The 23,306-nt window shown below is 44.3% G+C and overlaps 1 protein-coding gene across 1 annotated transcript in view; it reads left to right on the forward strand.

Moving 5' to 3' along the window:
• The window catches only part of LOC121569127 (E3 ubiquitin-protein ligase HECW1), a gene marked incomplete at its 3' end in the record, with an annotated part of 82,524 nt that extends 62,098 nt beyond the window's left edge, over window positions 1-20,426 (forward strand). The window contains 19 exon segments of the mRNA XM_045218786.1: window positions 6,802-6,987; window positions 7,330-7,464; window positions 7,627-7,732; window positions 9,592-9,615; window positions 9,618-9,687; window positions 10,142-10,172; window positions 10,174-10,226; window positions 12,244-12,350; window positions 15,527-15,641; window positions 15,930-15,987; window positions 15,989-16,044; window positions 16,145-16,297; window positions 17,384-17,487; window positions 17,787-17,914; window positions 18,301-18,447; window positions 18,752-18,866; window positions 20,227-20,262; window positions 20,265-20,384; window positions 20,387-20,426. Coding sequence (XP_045074721.1) covers window positions 6,802-6,987; window positions 7,330-7,464; window positions 7,627-7,732; window positions 9,592-9,615; window positions 9,618-9,687; window positions 10,142-10,172; window positions 10,174-10,226; window positions 12,244-12,350; window positions 15,527-15,641; window positions 15,930-15,987; window positions 15,989-16,044; window positions 16,145-16,297; window positions 17,384-17,487; window positions 17,787-17,914; window positions 18,301-18,447; window positions 18,752-18,866; window positions 20,227-20,262; window positions 20,265-20,384; window positions 20,387-20,426 — 1,784 coding nt within the window.
• Between the last annotated feature and the right edge of the window lie 2,880 nt (window positions 20,427-23,306).

Raw genomic sequence — 23,306 nt, forward strand, 5'->3', positions numbered from 1 at the left:
CCTGTGTGTTGTGTACGCACTAAGTTGTTGGTTACCCTATTGGTAACTTGGTTAGAGAGATTTTGCCATATGTGAGTATGGACACGGTGGTGTCCTGTGTGTTGTGTACGCACTAAGTTGTTGGTTACCCTATTGGTAACTTGGTTAGAGAGATTTTGCCATATGTGAGTATGGACACGGTGGTGTCCTGTGTGTTGTGTACGCACTAAGTTGTTGGTTACCCTATTGGTAACTTTGTTAGAAGCTATTTCTTTATGTGAGTGTGGACACGGTGGTGTCCTGTGTAGTGTGTACTCACTAAGTTGTTGGTTACCCCATAGGTAACTTTATTAGAATATATTTCTTTACCTGAGTGTGGATACTGTTGTATCCTGTGTACTTATTTAATTGCTGATTACCCTGTTTAGTAGCTTTGTGTGTTTCTGGGAAAAGGGGAGTTTAAGCTAGTTGCCCTTGGGCGTACATTACCCGTAGGAAGAAATCTGTCTATAAACACCAGTTAGACCTGAGCGGACCACCCACTGTTTTTTGTATGGTAGCAGTAGCCTAGCGGTTCTTGAGGCAGGCAAGATCAGTTTAGGGGGTTTTACACTATTGTTTCATTTCTTGGGTCCTGCTCCGCCCTTTTTCCCAAACCTTTACCGTGTGTTTAGTAATAAACCATTTATGTTTGACGGTAGTTCATGGTTGTTGTGTCATTTTTGGTTCTCACTGTTCCAGGTCACACTTATAATTTGCATAATTTATGTTACGGGTCTCATGTCCATCCACCCTAGACGTTTAGAGCCACGGGGTTCGTAACATAAAGTGGGGGCTCGTCCGGGATATATCCCGTGTTACTCTTGCAAATTAGCAAGTGTCTGGTTCAGTGTTGAGCTTGGCAGCTGTACTACCTGTTTTTTTTTGTGTTCAGTAGTCGACGGCTCGTGTTGCTAGTAGGATGGCTACTTTTGAGTTAGAGGCATTTTTGGAAAACCCTACGTGGGGGGTTTTTGAGAATTGCCGTAGAGTGGATCTACAGGCTTTGGCTGACCACTTTTCTTTACCCATACCGAGGGGTTTAGTGAAAGCAGAAGTTAGGGAAGTAGTGCTAGCGATATTGTTAAACGAGCGAGTGCTTGAGTTACCGCCGCCTGAGTCTGCTGCTCCTGTAGGGGATGTGGTTGCTACGCCTGTAAGCCCATCAGTGTCTGAGGACGAGACTAAGGCTCCAGCCACATTGCCCCGTTATGACCCACTCTCCCCACTGACTGACAGTGATGCCAGGATCGATGTCCGCTCGACACGGCTCCAAATGGAGGCGGAAGAGCGGGCACAAATCAGGCAAGACAAGCTGGAGATGCGTAAGCTAGAGGCAGAACAGGAGACGCCGTAAGCTAGAGGTAGAACTGGAGACGCGTAGGCTTGATCAAGAACTGGAGACGCGTGAGGCTTGATCAAGAACTGGAGACGCGTAAGATGGAACTGGAGCTGCGTAAAATGGAACTGGAGGCAGAAACAGCGAGGTTAGTCGCTGCTCATACTATGCCTGCTAGTGAGCCATCCTCACCAGCTGTGTCGGCTGCTACGTTTGATATTAGTAGGCAGATCACCTTGGTACCTGTGTTCAGGGAGTCAGAGGTTGATTCCTATTTCAGTGTGTTTGAACGTATAGCGGTAGCATTGAAATGGCCCGAAGAGGTATGGTGCCTATTACTTCAGTGTAAACTAACAGGTAAAGCCCAAGAGGTTCTGGCAGCGCTACCTCTTGAAGACAGTTTGAATTATGACGTGGTCAAAGCTACTGTTCTTCGTGCCTATGAGCTTGTTCCTGAGGCATATCGACAGAGATTTAGGTCTCATAAAAAGTCTCCTACTCAGACTTATGTGGAGTTTGCTAGAGACAAAGGAAATCTGTTTGACAAATGGCACAGTGCTAGTAAGGTAACTGATTTTAACTCTCTACGGGAGTTAATCTTGTTAGAAGAGTTTAAAAATTGCTTACCGGAACGCATTGTAGTTTATCTGAACGAACAGAAAGTATCCTCACTGTCGGAAGCGTCTGTATTGGCAGACGAGTTTGTGTTGACGCATAAGAGCGTGTTTTCGGCTCGTACGGAGAGCAGGGCTGCGGAGTTGCTAACTTTTTAGTCCTAGTCGACCAGCAGTACATCCAGCGCGCCCAAAAGATGTGCGTCACTGTTTCTATTGTCATAAGGTGGGACATTTGGTTAGTGATTGCTTTTTGCTTAAACGCAAGCCGGGGATGCCTCAGCACGCCAGGCCGCCCAACGGGTGTTGGGCTGATTCGTACGGTTGTCAGGCCGGAATCAAGACAGAAGCCTCATAGTGAATGTGGTTTGAAAGTCCCTGTCCCAGATCACAGTTATGAACCGTTCATTTTGAGGGGTTTGTTTCGATATCAGATGACGAAGGCGTCTCAGCGTCCAGTTAGAATCCTCAGAGATACTGGTGCGGCGCAGTCGTTCATACTAGCTGATGTGTTGCCCTTGTCTAATAATACATATTGTGGGTCCAGTGTGTTAGTACAAGGAATTGAAATGGGATTTGTTCCAGTGCCATTGCACTTTGTGAACGTACACTCTGAGTTAGTCAGTGGATTGTTCAGAGTTGGCGTACGTCCTATGTTGCCAGTAAAAGGTGTGACATTTATAATGGGCAACGATATTGCCGGAGGAAAGGTGATACCCGTATTGGAGGTAATGGATAAAAGTGACCAGTCTCTCTCCGAGGAGCTGGCACAGGGTTATCCAGATGTGTTCCCCGCTTGTGCTGTCACACGTGCTCAAGCACGACAAGTGGGTGAAGTGGTAGATTTGTCAGACACGATTCTATTCAGAGAGTGTGACCCAGAGGATAGTTCGGGTGCTACTTCTGGTAAGCTGGTGCAGTCTGACCAACAGCCCAGAGAAAGGAAGAAGGATGTGGAACTTGTTGCTGAGGCAATACAGTTACCAGTTACTCGTGAGCAGCTGATCGCTAACCAACAGGTTGACAGTAGCCTGGCTAAATGTTTTTCTAGTGTTGTCTCAGAGGAGGAGCGAAAGAAGAAAAACATGGCATACTTCATTGATGGTAATCTCCTCATGCGTAAATGGACATCCCATGTTGACGCTGGCGGAGATTGGAATGCTGTTTACCAAATAGTGATTCCTACAGCCTTTCGACAAAATGTTTTATCCCTCGCTCATGATCACCAGTGGTCCGGACATCTGGGAGTCACCAAGACTTATGATCGAGTTTTGCGACATTTCTTTTGGCCTGGTTTAAAACAAGATGTGGCTCAGTTCTGTCGGACTTGCCACACCTGTCAAGTAACTGGGAAACCGAACCAGGTTATTTCCCCCGCGCCTCTTTGTCCCATACCGGCCATAGGTGAACCATTCGAACATGTGATGGTTGATTGTGTTGGACCATTACCAAAAACAAAATCTGGTAACCAGTTTATGTTGACAATTATGTGTGTGGCCACCAGGTACCCAGAGGCCATTCCTCTGCGAAAAGGGGTTAGATAATGTGATGGCAGATGCTTTGTCTCGTGTTTGATGATCTAGGTTTTTTTTTGTTATCCCGGCAGGATGATTTGTGAATTTGGGTGTTGTGATAGTACGTGTGTCGCAAACCATTTTGGTTTGCTCTTTTAAGGGTGGGAGTGTTACGGATACAGGTATCCTGTGTTTTTGTGTGTTTCTCTCCTTCTGCCCTAATCACAGGTGTCCTGTATGTTCCTGATTGGTGGTCGTTGAGGTGTCTGCTGATTGGACCAATCAGTAAACATTTCTGTGAATAGCACCACCTGTTACTCGTTTGTTCAATCACACAGCCCATTGTATAAAAACCAAACTTGTGTGTGTTGCAAGAGAGATTTTTGCCATATGTGAGTATGGACACGGTGGTGTCCTGTGTGTTGTGTACGCACTAAGTTGTTGGTTACCCTATTGGTAACTTGGTTAGAGAGATTTTTGCCATATGTGAGTATGGACACGGTGGTGTCCTGTGTGTTGTGTACGCACTAAGTTGTTGGTTACCCTATTGGTAACTTGGTTAGAGAGATTTTTGCCATATGTGAGTATGGACACGGTGGTGTCCTGTGTGTTGTGTACGCACTAAGTTGTTGGTTACCCTATTGGTAACTTGGTTAGAGAGATTTTTGCCATATGTGAGTATGGACACGGTGGTGTCCTGTGTGTTGTGTACGCACTAAGTTGTTGGTTACCCTATTGGTAACTTTGTTAGAAGCTATTTCTTTATGTGAGTGTGGACACGGTGGTGTCCTGTGTAGTGTGTACTCACTAAGTTGTTGGTTACCCTATAGGTAACTTTATTAGAATATATTTCTTTACCTGAGTGTGGATACTGTTGTATCCTGTGTACTTATTTAATTGCTGATTACCCTGTTTAGTAGCTTTGTGTGTTTCTGGGAAAAGGGGAGTTTAAGCTAGTTGCCCTTGGGCGTACATTACCCGTAGGAAGAAATCTGTCTATAAACACCAGTTAGACCTGAGCGGACCACCCACTGTATTTTTGTATGGTAGCAGTAGCCTAGCGGTTCTTGAGGCAGGCAAGATCAGTTTAGGGGGTTTTACACTATTGTTTCATTTCTTGGGTCCTGCTCCGCCCTTTTTCCCAAACCTTTACCGTGTGTTTAGTAATAAACCATTTATGTTTGACGGTAGTTCATGGTTGTTGTGTCATTTTTGGTTCTCACTGTTCCAGGTCACACTTATAATTTGCATAATTTATGTTACGGGTCTCATGTCCATCCACCCTAGACGTTTAGAGCCACGGGGTTCGTAACATTAACACTGACCTTGTTGCCCTAATCACAAGAAGATATACTGAACAAAAATATAAACGCAACATGCAACAATTTAAAAGATTTTACTGAGTTACAGTTCATATAAGGAAATAATTCAATTGAAATACATTCATTAGACCCTAATCTATGGATTTCACTACTGGGAATACAGATATGCATCTGTTGGTCACAGATACCTTAAAAAAAAGGAAGGGGCATGGATCAGAAAACCAGTCAGTATCTGGTGTGACCACCATTTGCCTCATGCTGTGCGACACATCTCCTTCGCATAGAGTTGAACAGACTGTTGATTGTGGCCTGTGGAATGTTGTCCCACTCCTCTTCAATGGCTGTGCAAAGTTGCTGGACATTGTCGGGAACTGGAACACGCTGTCGTGCACGTTGGCCAAGAGCATCCCAAACATGCTCAATGGGTGACCTGTTTGGTGAGTATGCAGAACTGGGACATTTTCAGCTTCCAGGAATTGTGTACAGATCCTTGCAACATGAGGCCGTGCATTATCATGCTGAAACATGAGGTGATGGCGGTGGGTGAATGGCACGATAATGGGCCTCAGGATCTCGTCACGGTATCTCTGTGCATTCAAATTGGCATTGATAAAATGCAATTGTGTTCATTGTCTGTAGCTTATGCCTAACCATACCATAACCCCACCGCCACCATTTATTGTCCCCAGCACAAGGTGCACCTGTGTAATGATCATGATGTTTAATCAGCTTCTTGATATGCCACACCTGTCAGGTGGATGGATTATATTGGCTAAGGAGAAATGCTCACTAACAGGGATGTAAACAAATTTGCACACCAAATTTGAGAGAAATACGTTTTTTTGTGCATATGGACATTTTCTGGGATCTTTTATTTCAGCTCATGAAACATGGGACCAACACTTTACATGTTGCGTTTATATTTTTGTTCAGTGTAGTTTCCCCCATTCACCATCTTCCCTCAGAGCACAGGACAGGTCATATGCCTGAGTGCTTCAGGTCTATTTCCAGATGATATGACACTGCTGTTGCCTTGGTAAACGGTGTGTATTACCACCAACAACGACTTCACGGTCCTCTCACGGTCATGACCTCATCAAGCTAAGCCCAGCGGTTGCGGTTGGGTCGACAGGGTGGTGTTCCATACCGATGGGCGATCTATTAATAGAGTCTGGTTATTGATCCATTGACCGTTGGAGTCAGAGCTCGCTGCAACTTCCTGCCAAAGCAAGGGAAGCCGTTACAGACGTAGGGATGTGACCTGTCAACTGATAGAGAGAGGCAGAGAGGGAGAAATTATTCCCCTGGGTTAAAAGGAGTTTATAGATAGTTGATCTGATGGAAAGGTCAAATTGTGTGTATTATGTACAAGTACACCCGATCGGATAACTTTGTTTGCAGATTCTGTGACATTCTATTTCAGTTCAGGGTTGTGTCTGAGTGGCGCAGTGGTCTAAGGCACTGCATCGCAGTGCTAACTGTGCCACTAGAGATCCTGGTTCGAATCCAGGCTCTGTCGCAGCCGGCCGCGACCGGGAGACTCATGGGCGGTGCACAAGTCGCCCAGGGTAGGGGAGGGAATGGCCGGCAGGGATGTAGCTCAGTTGATAGAGCATGGCGTTTGCAACGCCAGGGTTGTGGGTTCGATTCCCACGGGGGGCCAGTATAAAAAAATATGTATTCACTAACTGTAAGTCGCTCTGGATAAGAGCGTCTGCTAAATGACTAAAATGTAAAATGTGTCTAAAAGCATACTGTACAATACTGTAAACATAAGATTTATGGTTTGACTGAAACTTCAGCGTGCTTTTAGTGTTTATTTAATAAAGTATGATATGTTTGTTTGGAGTGAACGTTGGTTGTGCCTTTTGTGCACAATGACTCTAATAGCATTCAGTAGCATTACAAGCCAGTGAAATTGGTATTTGTCCACTGTGACAGTATAACCACACCACGTCCTGTAATATAATTTGTTCTCTGTGTCTCTATCCCAGGGTGCCTACCGGATATTCACCAACAGTACCTGTCTGAAGCACATGATCCTTAAGGTCCGGCGGGACGCACGCAACTTTGAGCGCTACCAGCACAACAGGGATCTGGTGATTTTCCTCAACAAGTTTGCCGACACACAACTAGAGCTGCCCCGAGGCTGGGAGATCAAAACAGACCCACAGGGCAAGGTAAAGGTCTGCTCACTTATCCAAAATACATATATGCACTTATAGTTAGGTTGTAGTTAAAATTGAGAGGTGGAGCTTAGTCCTGAAATGACAAATGATGAAATTAAGAATTCTGAGAGATTCTGATTATTCCCCGATTCCATAATTGATGTCAATAAGAAGCTTGAGTTATCTGAAGTCAGGATTCCACCTATAATGTCTAGCCACAGTGGAAAGATACTTGAGCCATGGTGCAATATAATGAAACTTTAGGTACCATGGTTGAAGGTTTCCCCTTGATACTTCATCTTAAGTCCTGTGCATGTAAATCTCTGTTTGACATTGTTTTCCTCCTCTTTCCAGTCATTTTTCGTGGACCACAACAGCCGGGCAACAACCTTCATTGACCCCAGGATCCCCTTACAGAACGGCCGTCTGCCCAACCACCTAACCCACAGGCAGCACCTGCAGAGACTACGCAGCTACAGTGCAGGAGAGGTGAGAGAATCCTCTTGGGATGGAATTGAATTGTCTTTTTGTCATTACTAATGGAGTCAATAGTACACTCATCTAATGTCTTCTATGAGCTGATTATTAAGATTATGACGATGATCATCATAATGATGATGATCTTTGTGGTGTTTGTGGTGTTTGTCCCAGGCATCTGATGTGTCCCGGAGTCGAGTAGCTTCCCTGATTCACAGACCTGGGAACAGCCTGGTGGCCACCATACGCAGCCAGTACCACCCCGACTCCACACTGTTAGGTGCACCATGTAAGTACTGCAGCAGAGTCATAGTCACACATATTTTGTCTATTTATTTTTTGGCATTTAGCAGACTTTCATCCAGATGATCTTGATAACATGCATACCGGTATTCAGTGTAGGTGGTCCATGCAAGAATCCAACCCTCCTACCAACTGATCCACCCCAAGCGTTTCTAGTGAGGGCCAAACCAGAAGCATACAGCTTGTCTCAATGGAGAGTCTCTCTGCTTATGACAATGATTGCGTGACTCCATCTCATCCCCTGAGAGACTCCGCCTTTTACTCTCTGTCCTAATTACCCTGAAAACTGTTCCTGAATCAGCCAGGCCACAGACACAGCTCTAGCCACCACGGCTGGCGTGGCGCTCAAAGACACGCTGGCTTGCCACAGGAATTTCCATTCCTCCTCATTCCCCTCATATAAGTCTATGGTTCCCCCTCATCCTCCCGCCTCTGTAGCGTCTTGACTGGTGCGGTTGAGCCGCACAGCGCTAGCTGTAATTACAAAGCCCAGAGTGCCACAGAATGCCTCTCCTCTCCTCAGCCATGTCAGGACTAGGGCAGAGTGATGGGCGGTTTTAATCTGACAGCCGTCTTCCATCGGCAATGGGTTTCAATGGGGTAGTTGTGTTCACTTAGACATACAGTAAGTTATCCAGATATGTTTTGAGCGATGACAGCGTGACATTTTCTCGGAACATTTTCTTGTATGGAGGACGAGATGTGTGACCAGTCACTTGCCCGCACTCTTTCAGTTGGTGGATTTTAAATAACTAGCCACACTATAAAGTAACTGTTATCTTTTGAAGTTATCCGGACCCACAGAGTACTAACACAACATCCATCCATTTCTTATATTAGTTTGTATCTAATAAATATTTTCTTATTCTTTAAGAATAGATAGTATTCAACAAAATGATTAAAAAGGAATGCAAAGTATTGTGGGAGAGTATTAAAGCAAGATGTAACACTTTATTTTAGTCTTATTTTAGTGATTTGTGTGAATAGTAAAACCCGAAGGAAGTATCTCAGCACTATCACTCATACTGTAGCACTGGTCCAAGGCCTTACGTGCAGCTTGCTAATTCTGAACCTCAGCATCAGCAAGCTGCATGTAACACCCTGGACCAGAGCTAACTTCATCATCTCTTCTGTCTCCTCAGTTTCTCTGTCTGATGAAGGCCATTTGACAGAAATGTCACTTTGTTTTAATCATCATTTTGTTAACTGTATTATTTTACTGGAGATACTGTTGCGCCTCACCTTCCTGCCCTCTGTCCAGGTTGATGTTTATTGTCATGAATCTTGCCCTGGAGGCAGAACTGAACGGTTTCCACTAAGTGGGCCAACTGCAAAGTAAATGGTCTATATCGTAAAAAATGTATGAAAACAAAAATGAGTTATTTGATCAGGGTTTAAGTATTTACGGTTAGGGTTAGCAGTGTGGTTAAGGATTAAGGTCAGGGTTAAGTTTAAAATCAGATTGTCAAAACTGTTCGCTGCTCTGGCACCCCAATGGTGGAACAAGCTCCCTCACGACGCCAGGACAGCGGAGTCACTCACCACCTTCCGGAGACATTTGAAACCCCACCTCTTTAAGGAATACCTGGGATAGGATAAAGTAATCCTTCTACCCCCACAAAAAAAACATTGTAAAGTGGTTATCCCACTTGGCTATAAGGTAAATGCACCAATTTGTAAGTCGCTCTGGATAAGAGCATCTGCTAAATGACGTAAATGTAAATGTAAAATGACTTTGTGACTGTACCAGCTAGTGACCACTCTGCAGAGCTGCCTCCAGTACATGAGTCATCCCAGTAAATGCCAACCTTCCCCTCTGTCTCTCCATCACCACAGCTTACAATGACAAGATAGTGGCGTTCTTCGCCAGCCAAACATCTTTGAGATGCTTCAAGAGCGCCAGCCGAGCCTGGCCAGGAACCATGTACTAAGGTGATCCTCTATATACCTCTATATATTGTATTTTTGCCAGACTTATTATTGCTTTATGAATTGTTTCATGAGTTTGTATTTATTCCATTTTTGCGTTTACGTTCTGAACAAATAAGTTCAGTAATAACCTTTATCACCTATGACTTGGTTATACATTATTTGTGAAGTATTTATTTAGTTTTTATGAAGACTTTATGAATGCCCTATAAAGCCTTTATGTTGTAGGTCATTTTAAGTGTGACTACAAGGGATCCAGTTTCCTGTGTGAGGGTGAAGTTCTTTATATTAACAGAGTCAGTGTGAACAGGCAGGGTCTCATAATTGGAGGGCAGTACAGTGCGTTTTTGTTTAAAGGCAATTATCTCAGAATCATCTTTTTGCCGATAGAACCTGTTAATTCTAAGGTCACAATTTGGCTGGATGTTTGACTGCTCTCACTCTGTCAACCAATCAGGGAGAAGATCCACTACATCAAGACGGAAGGTTCACAGGGGGGTGGAGAAGCTGTCTTGTGATGCTGACCTGGTCATTCTGCTGAGGTAGTGTTGTTTACCCTGTTGCTGTTGACACTAGACAGTTGTTTTGGCTGGTTCTGCGGGGCTCCGCTGGCCGGACGCTGGCTAGATTACAGTAAACCCAGAGCATCTAGTCCCACGGCTCATTCACTGTCTGTCTCACAGCCAATCCGATTACATCCTTCACATGGGCACACTGTATTACTTTAGGCCTACAGTGGGGCAAAAAAGTATTTAGTCAGCCACTATTTGTGCAAGTTCTCCCACTTAAACAGATGAGAGAGGCCTGTAATTTTCATCATAGGTACACGTCAACTATGAAAGACAAATTGAGGAAAAAAAATCCAGAAAATCACATTGTAGGATTTTTTATGAATTTATTTGCAAATTATGGTGGAAAATAAGTATTTGGTCACCTACAAACAAGCAAGATTTCTGGCTCTCACAGACCTGTAACTTCTTCTTTAAGAGGCTCCTCTGTCCTCCACTCGTTACCTGTATTAATGGCATCTGTTTGAACTTGTTATCAGTATAAAAGACACCTGTCCACAACCTCAAACAGTCACACTCCAAACTCCACTGTGGCCAAGACCAAAGAGCTGACAAAGGACACCAGAAACAAAATTGTAGACCTGCACCAGGCTGGGAAGACTGAATCTGCAATAGGTAAGCAGCTTGGTTTGAAGAAATCAACTGTGGGAGCAATTATTAGGAAATGGAAGACATACAAGACCACTGATAATCTCCCTCGATCTGGGGCTCCACGCAAGATCTCACCCCGTAGGGTCAAAATGATCACAAGAACGGTGAGCAAAAATCCCAGAACCACACGGGGGGACCTAGTGAATGACCTGCAGAGAGCTGGGACCAAAGTAACAAAGCCTACCATCAGTAACACACTACGCCCGCCAGGGACTCAAATCCTGCAGTGCAAGACGTGTCCGCCTGCTTAAGCCAGTAAATGTCCAGGCCTGTCTGAAGTTTGCTAGAGTGCATTTGGATGATCCAGAAGAGGATTGGGGAGAATGTCATATGGTCAGATGAAACCAAAATAGAACTTTTTTGGTAAAAACTCAACTCGTCGTGTTTGGAGGACAAAGAATGCTGAGTTGCATCCAAAGAACACCATACCTACTGTGAAGTATGGGGGTGGAAACATCATGCTTTGGGGCTGTTTTTCTGCAAAGGGACCAGGACGACTAATCCGTGTAAAGGAACGAATGAATGGGGCCATGTATCGTGAGATTTTGAGTGAAAACCTCCTTCCATCAGCAAGGGCATTGAAGATGAAACGTGGCTGGGTCTTTCAGCATGACAATGATCCCAAACACACCGCCCGGGCAATGAAGGAGTGGCTTCGTAAGAAGCATTTCAAGGTCCTGGAGTGGCCTAGCCAGTCTCCTGATCTCAACCCCATAGAAAATCTTTGGAGGGAGTTGAAAGTCTGTGTTGCCCAGCGACAGCCCCAAAACATCACTGCTCTAGAGGAGATCTGCATGGAGGAATGGGCCAAAAATACCAGCAACAGTGTGTGAAAACCTTGTGAAGACTTACAGAAAACGTTTGACCTGTGTCATTGCCAACAAAGGGTATATAACAAAGTATTGAGAAACTTTTGTTATTGACCAAATACTTATTTTCCACCATAATTTGCAAATAAATTCATAAAAAATCCTACAATGTGATTTTCTGGAATTTTTTTTCTCATTTTGTCTGTCATAGTTGACGTGTACCTATGATGAAAACTACAGGCCTCTCTCATCTTTTTAAGTGGGAGAACTTGCACAATTGGTGGCTGACTAAATACTTTTTTGCCCCACTGTATATACCCATGCCCACAACCAGCAGCCAGCAGGCTTAATGTGATTGGTTTATAGTCCACAGACCAGCCAGCAGCCGTAATTTGATTGGTTTATAGTCCACAGACTACATGATCTACATACAGTTTCTGTATAGAATGCAATGATAATCCCTTTAACGCTCTCTCTCCCTTTCCCTCTCTCTCCCTCCCTTTATCCCTCTCTATCTCTCTCCCCTGAAGTTTGTTTGAGGAGGAAATCATGTCCTATGTTCCACCCCACTCCTTCCACCCGGGGTACAGCTTCTCGCCCCGTTGCTCACCCGGATCCTCGCCACAAAACTCCCCAGGTGGGTCCTCCCTCACCTTTAACTTCACTGATCAGCCAATCAACTCTCATGCAGGCATGCTAACCAAGTACAGGGCTCTAGCCTCATGGGCCACCTCCAATCCAACCTAACTAAATACCCCAAACCATGTCTGAATAGGCATCATTTATTTAAGTGAGGGTAACCACTCGGACTGCACTACGGACCTAAGCCAATCAGGATCCTTAGAACCACATGAAATCATGTCATAACAAGTGCCACTTATGAATTAGTCCCATTAAGGGAAAGAACCAGTCACCTCTTGAACAATAGCTATTGCGAAGCCCAAGCACCACTCAATGCAAACCACAATATGTGATTTAAATGAGCAATAGGGTTGATGGTGTCAACATTCCATCCTCAGCCTTTACAAAGATAGCATACCCATAATTACACTGGCAATGAAATATCAGTGAGACCATACTGTGGGCTGCTAGCGCCAGTTATGAATTAATAATTACACTCTGAAATAGAATCCATTATAAACTGGGTGGTTCGAGCCCTGAATGCTGATTGGCTGACTGCCGTGGTATATCAGACTGTATACCATGTGTATGACAAAACATTTATTTTTACTGCTCTAATTACGTTGGTAACCATTTTATAATAGCAATAAGGCACCTTGGGGGTTTGTGGTATATGGCCATTATACCATGGCTAAGGCCTGTATCCAGGCACTCTGGTATGCGTCATGCATAAGAACAGCCCTTAGCTGTGGTATATTGACCATATACTACACCCCCTCTGGCCTTATTGCTTAAATATCACACCATAGAGCAAAACCTCTGTGATGTAATATGGTGAGGAGAGGAAGCCCAGTGGCCGGCAGTGGGAGAGGATGGAGCAAGATGGAACTGGGACAACATTCTGCTGATCTCAATACAGTTTTCTGTTCCCAAAACTGGAATCTGTTACGAACAGAGTGCACAAAGTTTTGTAGACGTGGAGCTTTGCTAAAGTTTTAAGAAAAACAAATTGTTTACAAGTAGTGCAAGGGCGAATTGAATTATTGCACACACTATTGGAAAAATGCAGATACATGCTAAAACGCGGCAATAGGATCTCGCAAACACGTCCTTGGCTCTGCTCACTATGCTTCATTTGCTCCCATTGAAAACGACACAGAATAACTATACTGAACAAAAATATAAACGTAACATGTAAAGTGTTGGTCCCGTGTTTCATGAGCTGAAATAGAAGATCCCAGAAATGTTCCATATGCACAAAAGCTTATTTCTCTAAAATGTCTGTGCACAAATTTGTTTACATCCCTGTTAGTGAGCATTTCTCCTTTGCCAATGTAATCCATCCACCTGACAGGTGTGGCATATCAAGAAGCTGATTAAACAGCATGATCATTACACAGGTGTACCTTGTGCTGGGGACAATAAAAGGCCACTAAAATATGCAGTTTTGTCACACAACATAATGCCACAGATGTCTCATGTTTTGAGGGAGCATGCAATTGGCATGCTGACTGCAGGAATGTCCACCAGAACTGCCGCCAGAGAATTGAATGTTCATTTCTCTACCATAAGCCACATCCAACGTCGTTTTAGAGAATTTGGCAGTATGTCCAACTGGCCTCACAACCGCAGACCACGTGTAACCACGCCAGCCCAGGACCTCCACATCCGGCTTCTTTACCTGCAGGATTGTCTGAGACCAGCCACCCAGACAGCTGATAAAACTGAGGAGTATTTATGTCTGTCATAAAGCCCTTGTGGGGAAAAACTAATTGTGATTGAGCGGGTGGGCCTGGATCCCAAGTGGGTGGGCCTATGTCCTCCCAGGCCCACCCATGCCTGCGCCCCTGCCCAGTCATGTGAAATCCATAGATTAGGGCCTAATGAATTTATTTCAATTGACTGATTTCCTTATATGAACTGTAACTCAGTCAAATCTTTGAAATTGTTGCATTTATATTCTTGTTCAGTATATCTTGGGTTAGTTATAAATATCTAGCAGCTAACATCCTCACACTACGATTACCACTCCCCATGAAAGGCCCTGCTGTGCTACATTAGAGCGTGGCCATGCAGCGTTAATGAGCTGATAGAGTCGTTAAGAGGCCATGATGAGGTGTCTGGGGTTCGTATTATTATTGATGAGAGCAGAGGAGCTATTAATGGATTAATGGGAGCAGGGCCACAGCGGGAGGGAGGCAAACCTGGATGGGAATGATGCTGCATTTTCTCTGCCTTTGATCTCTGTTGAGAGAAGAGAGAGTAGTTTTTTTGCACTGCTTTTTCAACAGAATATTGTACAAATGGCAGCAACATGCTGAATTGTGAATACAGCTTACATTTGAATATTACAATTGGCAATACAAATTAAAATACACTAAACAACAGAATATTATGTTAATCGTCAACCGGTCAGCAGGTGAACCATCGCTGTGACGGCGCTGCAACAGAAACACTCAGTCCTGCAGTGGATCAGTTCCATTTTAGTTGAGGAGCGGGTCTGGTGTAGGCTCACAGACGATCGCTGAAGTGGGAGGATACGGCGGTAGGGATCGGATTTAAAAAGTGATCTTGCGAAGGATCGAGATACTTTCCCTGCGAGTGTGTGTGAAGTGATGGTAGGCCCAGGTGCATGCATCTGAGTAGTACTTTTCTCCTCCCTTGCTCTGTTGAACTGAGGCTGGCTTCACTGGGGCTGGCTTCACTGGGGCTGGCTTCACTGGGGCTGGCTTCAAGTCAAGTCGAAAAATTAGTTGACTGATGGATCACAAATGTGCCAATGATGATATGAACTGCTCTTCTCTGGACTCTCTCGATGGTATCGGATTGTCCCTTGGTTATCCCCTGCATGCCAAACTGGGGCAGCATATTCCACCGCTAGTCGGATGTACACTGTATATTAGGTGGTGAATACGGTCACCAGGTCCTCCTTAGGGATGTGGAAGTGCTTCAGGCGTCAGAACGTGACCAAAAAAATACAACAACAAGGATGATCATTGGCTCAGCTACACTAGTGGGGAACGTTTTGAACTCTTAACAACTGCCCATAACTGCCTGTGTTTTTCACTGGGCCTTGAGGCTATATGAGCCCATGAATTATGTATGTGTAAGGTATTGATTGCAGTTGTATTAGCTTAGATTTAAGTTAGGGCTATCGCTCACGTGTGTGTGTGTGTGAGTGTGTGTTGGCAGGCTTACAGAGGGCCCGAGCCCCGGCTCCATACCGCAGAGACTTTGAAGCCAAACTGCGCAACTTCTACAGGAAGCTGGAAGCTAAGGGCTATGGCCAGGGGCCAGGGAAGATCAAGTAAGTATGTGTGTGTGTGTATGACGCATGCTTGTACATGCTGATACCTGCCCCCTGGTGGTAATTATACGTCAAGGACTTACAGTAGATGTTGCAAGAAAGCAGAATCTACAGATAGAGATAGATACAGTAGATGATTCTCTACCATGTAGCATTTTGGATTATGTCAGCATTTCTATCTGCAATGTTCTGACTAGCTCCATAAGACCAAGTATGACAATGTGATGAGAGGAGATATGCAGTTTGTACAGGAACTGTAGTTTGCTAACCATTAAATTATTGTCCCAGACTGATCATCAGAAGAGACCACCTGTTGGAGGGCACCTTCAATCAGGTGATGGCCTACTTCCCGCAAGGAGCTGCAGAGGAACAAGCTCTACATCACCTTCTTGGGAGAGGAGGGGTAAGCGCGTGTGTGCATGGACGCGGACGTGTGCGTGGAAGCGTGTGAACTCATTGCCATGTATTTTTAAAACTACATCCCCCATGTCCCCCGTCTCTAGGCTGGACTACAGCGGCCCCTCCAGGGAGTTCTTCTTCCTGTTGTCCCAAGAGCTATTCAACCCTTACTACGGCCTGTTTGAGTACTCAGCCAATGACACCTACACCGTCCAGATCAGCCCCATGTCTGCCTTCGTTGAGAACCATCTGGAATGGTGAGGACTGATACACCGGGAGAGCATATTATCATAACAATTACTTTTTTATCCAGGTTTTCGATCAGGTGACCCATTGTCTGTGTTTACACTGGCAGCCGAATTTTGATATTTTGCCACTAATTGGTTATTGACCAATCAGATCAGATTTTTTGCCAATAATTGGGCAAAAGATCAGAATTGGGCTGCCTGTGTAAATGCAGCCATTGAGATATGAATCTCTTCTTCAAGGGAGGCTTAGCCAAGAGACTATTAATGAATAAAAATACAAATAAAACCAGATGTTTTACAGTTGGTTTCTGTGCATCTTTAACCAAGGAGGACCAAGGATTTTATGATCACCATGCAACTGTTGTAGGTCATCAAATTGTATAGGGTTATTATCGCTCATTAGCATTTTATTGGTGGGACTAGGGGAGTCATGTAAAACCAAGCATTGTTTAACCTTCCCCTTGACACAAACATAATGACACTAGTAAACATGGTATGATGTATTTACCGTCTGTGTCAACCCCTGAAGCAGTGGGGAATAGTACAAGGATTGTTGGTTTTCAACTTCGCAAATGACTTGTGTACTCAGGCAAATGACTACTGTAATAGCATAGACTGAAAAACTAAACAAATAGAGGAGAAACTGATTTAAGCTATGAAATGTAGCCAACACCCTGTGCTATTCTCTGTTTTACTCTTAGTGGAAATGCAGCCTTGTTAGCTCAGTTCATTTGTCACCGGAAATTAAGCTTCTTCATGGACACGAAATGGTTGCCATAGCATTCCAATTAGCCTGTCATTGGAGGATAGACTTGAACCAATGAGGGTGAAGTTTATAGCTTGGCTGTTGGCACTCTGCCGAGTCATTAATTACCAGTCACACGTTGAAAGTAAATTACTGTCAATTATACCATTAACCAACAACATCCATTATTCCTTGAGAATAGACCCTTTCCTGAACAGTTGATAGCGCTTTTCCACAGTTTTTACCTTTGGAAGACAAAGACAGGTTTATGCAGCTTATCCTGTCCAAGACCATGGCCTGCCCTCAATAGTCTAAAGTGGATTCCTCTCCTCGTCTCCCTTTCTTCCTAGGTTCCGCTTCAGTGGGCGTATTCTAGGCCTGGCCCTGATCCACCAGTATCTACTGGATGCCTTCTTCACACGGCCCTTCTACAAGGCCCTCCCTCAGACTGTGAGTGCATTGACCACCCTTTTGCTTCCATCTACCCTAAACACACACACACACACATACACCTGTACCATAATCTATCCTACACACTCTTACCTCTGTACCTCAATTACCCCGCTTCACCCTACACACACACACACGTCTGCCTTGGCCACAATCCACCCTACACACCCTACTCACAACTCTCCCTGTACAATGTTTCTGTACTAACATTGCATCATGCTACACGCCGACTAAAAAGGAATCCTACTGTAACATCAGATCAATCAATCAGTCAACCAGTCAATGTGTGATGTTCCCACAGAGCCACAGACCTGAGTGATCTGGAGTATCTGGATGAGGAGTTCCATCAGAGTCTCCAGTGGATGAAGGAAAATGACATCACTGACATCCTGGACCTCACCTTCACCGTCAATGAGGAGGTCTTTGGCCAGGTCAGTCTCAGTTAGGAGTCAGTCTGTTAGGGGTCAGTCTCAGTTAGGGGTCAGTCAGAGGTAGGCCACCAGGCACTAGGGCTTTGACTGTCTCTGCTTAGCCTGACCTGTCACTTTTTAGTATGTAGTAACTTGGGGGAAATTGAGTACTTTATCAATAAAGTATTATATTCTTCTGCCCAGGACAGAATTAAAAAAATTTGTTGGAAGTTTCACTTTAAAGTTTAATTTCGAAGTTAACATCTGCCCACCCAACCAGAGTACATCTTTTGTTGGGAGGTCAAAGAATCAAAAGTTATTTTAGCCACAAAATGGTCCCCACGCCACACACCCTTCATAAATACAGTACTCTGACATAATTTCCTGTTTGCCATTTCTTGTGTCAGGTGACGGAGCGGGAGCTGAAGTCGGGCGGCTCCAACCTTCAGGTGACGGAGAAGAACAAGAAGGAGTACATTGAGCGCATGGCCAAGTGGAGGGTGGAGCGTGGGGTGGTGCAGCAGACTGAGGCCCTGGTCCGAGGCTTCTATGAGGTACATCACAAACCTAGAACATCCCCCCATGGCCCTTAACCCCTACTAACCCCTCAGTGTTTGCAGATCTGAAGGAATAGGATGGGTATAATAACAATATGGCGGATCCTCCCCATTATCATGACGCTACACCTATCCAGTTCCTTTCGATCTGTAAATTCCAAAGGAAGGTATGGCCCTAGAGGAAGTGTCAGAGACATTATTCCATCTCACCATTGCCAGGTGAATTCCATTCATTTGTGGAACAACAGGCAATCATCTATTGACTTCCCTAATCCCCACTCCAACTCTCCTCTGGCCCCAGGTGGTAGACTCTCGTCTGGTGTCGGTGTTTGACGCCAGAGAGCTGGAGCTGGTCATCGCAGGGACGGCTGAGATCGACCTCAACGACTGGAGGACCAACACAGAGTACAGAGGAGGTGAGAAAGTAAAGATCAATGCAGACATCTGAGTGCTTCTATTTCTGTTATGGGATAGTCTTCTTGTGAAGTGTCCTAGGGAAATTGTTTTTTTTCTAAAGTAAAAAAGTACTATTGACTCTTAGAAAAAAGGTGCTATCAAGAACCTAAAAGTGTTCTTCGGCTGTCCCCATAGGAGAGCCCTTTGAAGAAACCTTTTTGGTTCCAGGTAGAACCCTTTTGGTTCCAGGTAGAACCCTTTTCCCAGAGGGTTCTACATGGAACCCAAAAAGGTTTCTACCTGGAACCAAAAAGGGTTCTCCTATGGGCACAGCCGAAGAACCCTTTTAGAACTTTGATAGTACCTTTTTTTCTAAGAGTTCAAACTGAAACTGACAGTGCTGCAGACCCCACAGGCGAGGGAAGAAAGTAGGAATGTAAAGACTGACAGACCAAGTGATGGTCAAAAAGCTGTCAGTGACAGTCATGCTCTGTTTAATGTAAAACCTATATTTTTGGAAGCATAAATCAATGTGTCCCTTTCTGCATAACAAAGTACTAGTGTCCATATGTTCCAACTGACAGGCCTGCTAGAGTACAGTAATGACACAGAGCGGTCAATGCCAAGTAAAACATGCCTGAACATCCATCTCACGGCCTCATTAGCGCATATGCACCATGTCACCTGACATAAGAGAGTGTGTCTGTATCTGATTACGGCCACATCATGAGGGCCGTTGCAATTTCTCTCGGCCTCCTTTGAACAGACAGATGTGGCAGAGGGGCCGGCAAGCCCCGAAATGCCCATAAACATCCATAAATCATTAATCACCCAGAAGGCAGTGCTCCAGCTGCCAGGCTGCTCATCTGGTTCTCATTATGGCTAAGCTCTTAATTGGCCAAACTCATCATCTACACAATTGGAGCCATTTGCCCTTTCGTTTGGCAAAGACCTCAGTTTGCTGTGGATGGATTGGATCACTAGCCGGACTGGAAAGCCTGCAGTCAGCCGCCTCCTCACCACAGCCTCCAAAGCAAACAGCGCCCTGTTTAGATTGCAGTTTGTCATTTAAAGTGAAAACTTTCAAAATGGAGAGAAAGTGGTGAACATTACATTTGCCCTCAGAATGGGAGCTAGCTTCTCTGTCCACAGTATTAATAGTAATGACAATGACTTGCAGTTAATAAGCACATTTCTCAAACACTAAGTAAGGGGATGACTCAGTCCCTTTCACCTGCAATGTGTAGCAACCACCTGTATGTACGGTTGACGCAGACTACAGAGCAGTGACGATAACCAGGGTTTGGTACCAGTCACTTATACCTACACAGACTGACCTCACCAATGACCCCTAATGAATCCTAATGACTCCTTCCCCAGGTTACCATGACGGCCACATAGTGATGCGGTGGTTCTGGGGTGCGTGGAACGCTTCAACAACGAGCAAAGGCTGCGGCTGCTGCAGTTTGTGACAGGCACCTCCAGCTGCTCCATACGAAGGCTTTCGCTTGCCCTACGGGGAAGCAACGGCCTACGACGCTCTGCATCGAGAAGTGGGGCAAGGTCACCTCTCTACCAAGGTACTGGACCGAAAATATACCAACATATTAATAAATATATAGTTTGGAATTAACTCCTCTTATAAGAATCATATCTGTCCTGGACAAGTTTCATTCTTATAATCAACTAGTTTCAACTCTTAATAAAAGCAAACTACATTGTAAGTACATTTTTACAACTACTCTATAAGCAGATTCTTATAAGCAGAGTGCATTGTTTTGGGTGCTCTATTCTGGAATGAAGAGGTTATTTCATTGACTAATGTAATTATTCCACTACAAGGAGATGGAAAGATCCAGAGAGATATTCCACTGGGCACACACTGGTTGAATCAACATTGTTTCCACGTCATTTTAATGAAATGACGTTGAACCAACGTGGAATAGATGTTGAATTGACATCTTTGCCCACTAGGATATAGTACAGTAAACCTGGTTCTGGGGTCAAATGTACTGTAACCTGCCACACACTTAAAAAGGTCCATTGTAAACACATGCTAAATGTGGCCATTTAGAATTATTAAAGCATGTAGCCACACCTCTGAGGCGTATTTAGGGACAGACATTGGAGCAAAATACAGTCTTTCACCTCATAGGAAGGGGCTGTAGAGAGAATATTTTTAAAGGAAATTAAAAGGGAACTGTCTGCTTTTTAAAAATATATCAACAGCTTATGCGACTGGGCTATTATGAGATCTGATTGGTCAAAAGACCAATTAGTGGACAAAGATCGGAATTGGTCTGCCTGTGTAAATGCAGCCAATATGACCTCCGTTAGAACATAGAACAGACTGCAATCCCAACTTTGGGACAGTACTTTCTTATTCCATATCGTTATTGTCCTTGTCCACATTTTTACCTGGCTGAAAGGCAGCTTATGTTTTTTTTGTTAGTGTGTTCATGAGGCCCCAGACAGCAGCAATTGTTTTGTCCTGGACACAAAAACATCCAGAAACAAAGAAAAGTCACAAAGAAACTGGCTTTGAGATGATCTATTTTGAAACTAATACTATTTTATCTGCCATTGACAATTCTCAAAGTACAAAATCAACACCACACAAATGCAGTATGTCAGTCAGCTGTCATTGGAAATTAGGTGGTCACTCAAACAAAAACATTTGCCCATTTCAGGCGTTATCCCTTTCACCCGGTTTTTACTTCCCTTACCTGAGGCACTCTCATTCAGACCACATGATATTGTCATGTAATCCAAAGTTTGCATAGTGCAAGCATTCTATTCTCACACACGTGACGGATGTAACTACCTCTCTATCTCTCTCCCTCTCCCTCTCTTTATTATACAGTGGGGAAAAAAAGTATTTAGTCAGCCACCAATTGTGCAAGTTCTCCCACTTAAAAAGATGAGAGAGGCCTGTAATTTTCATCATAGGTACACGTCAACTATGACAGACAAATTGAGGAAAAAAATTCCAGAAAATCACATAGTAGGATTTTTAATGAATTTATTTGCAAATTATGGTGGAAAATAAGTATTTGGTCACCTACAAACAAGCAAGATTTCTGGCTCTCACAGACCTGTAACTTCTTCTTTAAGAGGCTCCTCTGTCCTCCACTCGTTACCTGTATTAATGGCACCTGTTTGAACTTGTTATCAGTATAAAAGACACCTGCCCACAAGCTCAAACAGTCACACTCCAAACTCCACTATGGCCAAGACCAAAGAGCTGTCAAAGGACACCAGAAACAATATTGTAGACCTGCACCAGGCTGGGAAGACTGAATCTGCAATAGGTAAGCAGCTTGGTTTGAAGAAATCAACTGTGGGAGCAATTATTAGGAAATGGAAGGGCATACAAGACCACTGATAATCTCCCTCGATCTGGGGCTCCACGAAAGATCTCACCCCGTGGGGTCAAAATGATCACAAGACCGGTGAGCAAAAACCCAGAACCACACGGGGGGACCTAGTGAATGACCTGCAGAGAGCTGGGACCAAAGTAACAAAGCCTACCATCAGTAACACACTACGCCGCCAGGGACTTAAATCCTGCAGTGCCAGACGTGTCCCCCTGCTTAAGCCAGTACATGTCCAGGCCCGTGCTAGAGTGCATTTGGATGATCCAGAAGAGGATTGGGAGAATGTCACATGGTCAGATGAAACCAAAATAGAACTTTTTGGTAAAAACTCAACTCGTTGTGTTTGGAGGACAAAGAATGCTGAGTTGCATCCAAAGAACACCATACCTACTGTGAAGCATGGGGGTGGAAACATCATGCTTTGGGGCTGTTTTTCTGCAAAGGGACCAGGACGACTGATTCGTGGTAAAGGAAAGAATGAATGGGGCCATGTATCGTGGAGATTTTGAGTGAAAACCTCCTTCCATCAGCAAGGGCATTGAAGATGAAACGTGGCTGGGTCCCTTTCAGTATGACAATGATCCCAAACACACCGCCCGGGCAACGAAGGAGTGGCTTCGTAAGAAGCATTTCAAGGTCCTGGAATGGCCTAGCCAGTCTCCAGATCTCAACCCCATAGAAAATCTTTGGAGGGAGTTGAAAGTCCGTGTTGGCAGCGACAGCCCCAAAACATCACTGCTCTAGAGGAGATCTGCATGGAGGAATGGGCCAAAATACCAGCAACAGTGTGTGAAAACCTTGTGAAGACTTACAGAAAACGTTTGACCTGTGTCATTGCCAACAAAGGGTATATAACAAAGTATTGAGAAACTTTTGTTATTGACCAAATACTTATTTTCCACCATAATTTGCAAATAAATTCATTAAAAAATCATACAATGTGATTTTTTCTGGATTTTTTTCCTCATTTTGTCTGTCATAGTTGACGTGTACCTATGATGAAAATTACAGGCCTCTCTCATCTTTTTAAGTGGGAGAACTTGCACAATTGGTGGCTGACTAAATACTTTTTTTCCCCACTGT

The sequence above is a fragment of the Coregonus clupeaformis genome, unplaced genomic scaffold (assembly GCF_020615455.1).
Source record: "Coregonus clupeaformis isolate EN_2021a unplaced genomic scaffold, ASM2061545v1 scaf1803, whole genome shotgun sequence".
In the NCBI taxonomy this organism is placed as follows: Eukaryota; Metazoa; Chordata; class Actinopteri; order Salmoniformes; family Salmonidae; genus Coregonus; species Coregonus clupeaformis.